This window comes from Mus pahari, chromosome 2 (genome assembly GCF_900095145.1).
Source record: "Mus pahari chromosome 2, PAHARI_EIJ_v1.1, whole genome shotgun sequence".
Lineage (NCBI taxonomy): Eukaryota > Metazoa > Chordata > Mammalia > Rodentia > Muridae > Mus > Mus pahari.
Window position 1 is genome coordinate 66,328,165 of NC_034591.1, and position 6,692 is coordinate 66,334,856.

At 38.7% G+C, this 6,692-nt stretch overlaps 1 protein-coding gene across 6 annotated transcripts in view; it reads right to left on the reverse strand.

The window, feature by feature from the left end:
* Ezh2 (enhancer of zeste 2 polycomb repressive complex 2 subunit) overlaps positions 1-6,692 on the reverse strand; it is a 64,027-nt gene that overhangs the window by 14,679 nt on the left and 42,656 nt on the right. For 3 of the 6 annotated variants that reach the window (XM_021189325.1, XM_021189334.1, XM_029535105.1), the window contains exons 7-8: positions 4,979-5,081; positions 4,244-4,422 (exon numbers count right to left, since the gene is read on the reverse strand). In XM_021189325.1, the coding sequence (XP_021044984.1) occupies positions 4,244-4,422; positions 4,979-5,081 (282 nt within the window). The remainder of the gene's footprint in view (positions 1-4,243; positions 4,423-4,978; positions 5,082-6,692) is intronic. The other 3 variants (XM_021189330.2, XM_021189340.2, XM_029535106.1) reach the window with 1 other exon arrangement.

Sequence of the window (6,692 nt, forward strand, 5' to 3'; positions counted from 1 at the left end):
TTTTTGGTTTTTCGAGACAGGGTTTTTTCTCTGTATAGCCCTGGCTGTCCTGGAACTCACTCTGTAGACCAGGCCGGCCTCGAACTCAGAAATCCGCCTGCCTCTGCCTCCCGAGTACTGGGATTAAAGGCGTGTGCTACCACGCCCCCGCTTCATGATTCTTATTTTCCCTTTGCAAGTATGATCTATGGGAATAAAGTATGACTATAGACATTTACTTGAGTCTTTCTCCAACAAGTAAAAAATATTTGGGGAAAAAAAAACCAGACTTCCTAATTTTACAAAAATATTCTGGCATCTACAATTTCTCTGTCTAGGGAGGCTTTTTATGTTTTTGTTTTTTTAACTTTGGGAGTGGGGGTGGGGAAGAGGGGTGAGATAGAAGGTGGTATCTTTCCCAGGCTGGCTTTGAACTCATAGCGATACTCTAGCCTTGCTCCCTGAGAACTACAATTATAGATGTTTATTACCACACCATGCTCTGACATAATTACTTGATTTCTAGATGAAGGATCAATTTAGTAAGCATGAACTAGAAAACAGTTCTACTTATAAAATTTCTAAAAAAAAAAAAAAAAAAAAAAGTAGCTTCAATATCTCGTACTCAATTCTAGGTAGGGTGTGTTAACCAGTTGTTTTCTCACACAATGGAAAAAGTCAATGCTTAAAACTATTCAAAATTATACAATAGGAAAATGACCTTAATTTGGCTAAAAATAAGTGATATTCACAGAACTATGTAGGGTTTTGGTGGTTTTAGAAAGGCCTTTTTCATGAAGGCTCCACTCTATTTTCTCCCTTCAAGTACAGAGATCCAATCCTGGGCCTAGCTCAGCAAAGGCTCAAGCACTGAGCTAAAAATCCAAGCTGTCCCCTCACAAAAAAACCATTTTAACAATCATACCTTTTTAAACAATGGTTGTGGGGTTTGTTGTTTTGGTTTAAGGTTTTGTTGTTGTTTTGTTTGTTTGTTTGTTTGTTGAGACAGGAATTCTGTGTGGCCTGGCTATCCTGAAACTCACTCTATACACTAGCTAGCCTTCAACTCACAGAAATGCACCTGCCTCTGCCTCCCAAATACCGGGATTAAATGTGTGAGCCACCATATCCAACGGTTTTTGCATACATACAAAGTTTTGCTACGTAAGCCTAGACTGGCAATCATCTTGCCACTGCAGAAATAATGTAAGATTATATATAGATAGTAACACCACATATTCCGGTATATTTTGAATTTGTCAAAGAAAGTTATTCTTAAAATACTCTTAAAGGGGCCAGCAAGATGGCTCATCAGGTAAGGGCACTTATCATCAAGACCTAAATCTCAATCCCTAAAATCTACATAGTGGAAAAAGAGATCCAACTTCACCAAGTTGACTTCTACATTCACACCATGGCACACTTGTGTCAACATGTATGCCACAGACAAAGTCAATCACTCAACCAATGTCATGAATAAAAGCTCAAAGTCAGAGAAAAGTTACCTAAAACTAAGAAACAGACCTAGGAGCTGGGGTGCTGGCTCAGTGAGTAAATAAATACATTGATAATAAGCAATGAAAGAAGTACTATATCTCAGTAAATAAATACATTGATAATAAGCAATGAAAGAAGTACTATATCTCAGAGCAGGGAATGATTTGAACTCCATAAATGATACTAACACATTTAGATAACTTTGTGAATGAGGAAAAGTTAGATCCATGTTCATACCAAAGTAAGTTCTAAACAGGAAGATACACAAGTATATGTGTTTTTTAAAACCGAGAAGTAGGTGAAATGGGGAGGCTCCCAGGGTACCATGAAAGGCGCTAGCCATCAAGCTTCTCCACCTGAGTTTACTGCCTAGACTGTGGAAACTTGTCCTGACCTCCACAAGAGCACCACAGCAAGCATACCCGTCAAACTCCAACAAACAAACAAGCAAGTTAAAGAAAAGCTTAGAAAGTGTGTGTGGGGAGGGGAGCTTTATAGTCTTAAAGGTGGGGAAGCCAAGTGCTAATTTTAATTTCTTTTTAAAACATTTAACTATAGGACCTTTTGTTAACTTAAGGACCTTTTGTTGAACAAATTTTAAATAATTCATTTCAAGGGAACCTATCTCAGGGGTGGGAAATTACTTCAGTAAGAAAAGTGCTCACACAGGCAGGAACTGATCCCTGACCCTCACACCTCTGTAAAACAGTGTGGCAGGAGGCATCCAAGAGCTAGCATTAGGGAAGCAGAGATGGAGAGGTTCCCAGAGGCTCACCGCCCCATCGACCTACACAAAAAGCTGAGCTCCCAGTTCACTGTGAGATCTTAGCTCAACAAATAAGGCAGAGAAGGATAAACGACAAACAGAACCTTTCAAAAGCCCTATGGAAACCTACCTATTACCATAAAAGCCCCCCCACACACCCCCAAAAAACACCTCACACAGAATTTACCTAGAGTTACTCTATAATGTGGCAACAATGCCTCTAGAAAACCCACAGGCTAACAAATCAAAAGCCAATTGCTAGGAATAGGTTACCTTGTTTGGAGTTGTTGACCAGTGAGATCCCATTAGGCCCCCAAACATTATAAGCTTTTGACAATGCTATTGATAAGACCTATTACTAAAGACATCACATACTTGAGTCATAGAACATGAAGGTATGGGGCTGGCACTGAACTGGATACTTCATCCCTACCAGCTAGTATTCCTAGTGCTGAAAGGTGCTATGCACACTAATGAGGGAGAAAAGAAATCACTAACTAGCCTTCCTAGCTGTGAATGATGCAAGATGCAGTAAAAACAACTGGCCTGGCAAGACCTGCACTGCTGCAGTAGTATCATGAACATCATGAAAGTAGGCAACCACTTTCTGATTGGATTTAAGTCCCACTCTACAAGATGATACCTGTATCTGGCATCATTACTGGGTCAAGAATCTGTAGCTAGACAAGGCATGGATGGACCCTAGGGATGGAGAGAGCCTAATACTATTATTCCGCTAAATAGACATAAGTATTAAATCAATTGCTAATAACACCATTATACCCACACATTAATGCATTTCTTAATTGTTACAAGAGAAGCTTCTATTTGCAGTACATGGTGATTAATATAAAGACCCACAACTTGTCAATGTTCAGAGAATAGAAGACTGAAGAATGTTTAGGCCTAATGGGAAGTGTATATCACATGCTGCTAGGTGTTTGTGTTTGCATTTAATCCCAGCACTCTGGAGGCAGAGGCAGGAGAATTTTTTTGAGTTTGAGGTAGGTTGGTCTAAAGAGCTTGTTCCAGGATAGCCAGGGTTATACAAAGAAACCCCAGGTTGGGGGTGGGGGTGAGAGTGGGGGAGGTGGAATAATTGATACATTTTACTCACTGCAAATTTTAGGAATGGGGATGTGGCTTACTGGGAGTATATGGGATGTATCTTAGAGAGTGTTCAGGGATGGGGGTGTGTCTTAATGGGAGAGTGTGCAGGGATGGGGCTGTGGCTATAGTCTAGTGTGTGCCCAGCAGGGGCAAGGCCCTGGGTTCAATCTCTAATACTACAGAAAACTAACAAACCCACACACCGGCCTGTAGAGAATTCCAACTTTAGTGGGATATGGTGGTATGCTCTGGTAAGTTTTAGAGCTCAGGAGGTTGAGGCAGGAGAATCAAAAGGATCACGGAAATCAACAGTTCAAGGCTAGCCTCAGCTACATACGGAGTATGAGACACTATTTCAAAAAACACAAAACAAATTCCAATTACCTGGAAATTTTACAAAGAAACCTCATTTTCTAGAAATGCCAAAGGAAAAAAATTAATTTTCATACTGACATTTAGAATATTTGTTTTGAAACATGAAGTACTTATAAAACAATTATTCGAAGGATCAAAAAGAAACAAAAATATTTTAACACGAGGCAAGTAATTGTTTGTATAAATGCCTTTTCACCAATTCATTAACTTAACAAAATTTATTCATAAATATCTGTAATATTGCTCTGAGCTCCTTCACTATAATAACCTCATTATAAAATAGCCTTGTAAAGAGTCACTGAGCTTTACTTCAAGTTAATGGGAAGCAGTGAATGGAATGAAATGTGTACAAAAGATGTCAGGAGTCCTCAAAGAATGTAAAAGTCACAGTACAGGGATGTAACATATTTCCCAATTCTCACTCTAAGATTGGCTGGTACACTTTGGTTGTGGTAACTGAGAGCCAAGTTGCTTTACTACAGATTTCAACAACAAAAATAGAAAATGAAAACGTACAATAACTGCACTTACGATGTAGGAAGCAGTCATACTTAAAACATCGTCGACAGAAGAGCGTATGAAATGAATGCAAGCTTTGCTCCCTCTGAACAGACTTGGCATTTGGTCCATCGATGTTTGGAGTACATTCAGGAGGCAGAGCACCTGGGAGCTGCTGCTCCGTGAGTTCTTTATATCTGACATCAGACAAATAAACAATGTAAGTAAAGCACAAAGAAAAATCACTTTTTTGAAAGTTTCTAAAAGGTTTCCAAGGATTTGATTTTTCTTAAAGTTTATCTTTTCTAAAACTCAACAAAAAATATCCAACCTACAGTAATCTTTGCTGACACTAAGAACCAATCATGTATTATGCATAGGAAACAAGAATCAAGCTCATTAATACAACTGAGGTACACTGCAGAAGAGGCTATTAACATTAGTTTGGATGAACTATAAAAATCTCTACCAGTGTCCAGAAAAGGTTTCCTATAATATACTGTACCCAGGCAAATAACATGCATGAATTCTCATATATATACTCAATATGAACTAAAAATTTTCTAATATACAAGTGTGTGTGTGTGTGTGTGTGTGTGTGTGAGAGAGACAGAGACAGAGACAGAGAGAGAAGAGGGAGAGAGAGAGAGAGAGAGAGAGAGAGAGAGAGAGAGAGAGAGAGAATACTTGAAATAATAAACCAAGATGATAACATGCATGACTGCCCCAAATTAAAAAGAAAAAAAATCTTACTTTTCTTTCAGTTCTTCTGCTGTGCCCTTATCTGGAAACATTGAGGAAATGGCTTCAAATATTTTATCAGCAGGAAATTTCCGAGGTGGGCAAGTTTCTTTATCTAAACAGTGAATTGTGATAAAGGAGGAGACAGAAGAAACAAGTTTCAATTTCATTTTCTCTGTATCACAGCATCCCAACAAAGCTGACTTTCTAAGAACTTGTTAACTTTGGCTCACTTTTGGGGAATGTTGGGGAGGGAGTAGTCTTTGAGACAAGGTCTCTTACTGTGTAGCCTCAGTTGGCCTGCAACTAAGTAGACAGGTTGACTTCCAGCCTCCAATGATCACTTAATTATTTTTGTGTATGCATGTATGTGTGCTCATGTGCACCTGAGTGAAGACACATGGTGTGCACAGCACTGTGCATGTGTGAGGGCCAGGGAAGAACTTTTGTGGTCAGTTCTCTCCTTCCTCTTTGGAATTAAGAAATTGAAATCAGGTCAAGGCTTGCTCAGCAAGTACTCTTATCCACTGACCCATCTCGCTAGCCAAATTTTCTGTTTTATTGTCTCTGACTCCCAAATGCTAGTATGACCAGGATGACGCACTAACACTGGCTTGGGGGTTTTGTTTTGTTTTGTGGGGGGAGGTTTGCCTAGTTTAGTCCAAGATGGCATAAAACTCATCATGTAGCTAAGGATGACCTTGAACTTCTGACTCTCCCTCCTGCTTTCACATTCAAGCGCTAGATTACAGGTGTCACCAAACCCTGTATCACTTACTTCCAATGGAAAAGCCTGTCAAATACTAGAAAGACAAATATAAAATTCAAGTATGAGATGTTAAGAGTACAGGAAGACAGATCCCCCAAATTTTGATGATTTGAAGCTAATAGCTTTGTGTCAGAGCTGACCATTAATTCACTTTCAGATCTGTCCATCACATGGAAGAACTTAGCAATCACTTATTGACTCCTAAGGTGTATTTCTGTTATAAAGAATAGATGTCTTTTGATGCAATTTCCCCCCTAAATTCTGCTATGCTGTCTTAATAGTAAGCTTGCTAAGTAGAAGATAGCATTATGGACTCTACTATTTGGGGTAGACTGCTTTTTAGTACACTTGACAAGTGTAGAGGCTCTCAAGTCAGACCTAGGTCATCAAGTAGAATCTTGGGGCTCAGATTCTACTTTCTCCCAATATAGCTATCTTAAGTTTCTTAGCCTTCAGCCTCTCTAAACCCATTTCCAATATATAATGGAGCTGATAACACATACACTGTAAAGCTGTGGAAGGATAAGCTGGTATATATGAAGTTAGTATACAACTAATACATGATATATATGAAGTTATTATAAAGATATTTATGATAACTGATTAGCAAAGTGCAAAAAAAATTATATCCTTTTGCCAGGCAAAGGAAACAAAGAAGCTCTAGTGGAGAATGAAATGCTACAGAAAATATATTTGATCATACACTTAACAAAAAGGGGGTAGTTACATTATACCCATACATGGGTGGTGTTTACATTATTTACATGTATTAATTATATGGTTGTATGTATGCCTCAGTGTAATGGTGTGAAAATCAAGGGCAACTCAGTAGTCAGTTCTTTTCTTCTATAGAGTGGGTTCCAGGGATCAAACTCCAATTATCAAGCTTGGTGGTAAGCACCTTTACCCACCGAGTCATCTTACCAGTCTGATACTTTTTTTTTTTTTTTTTTTTTT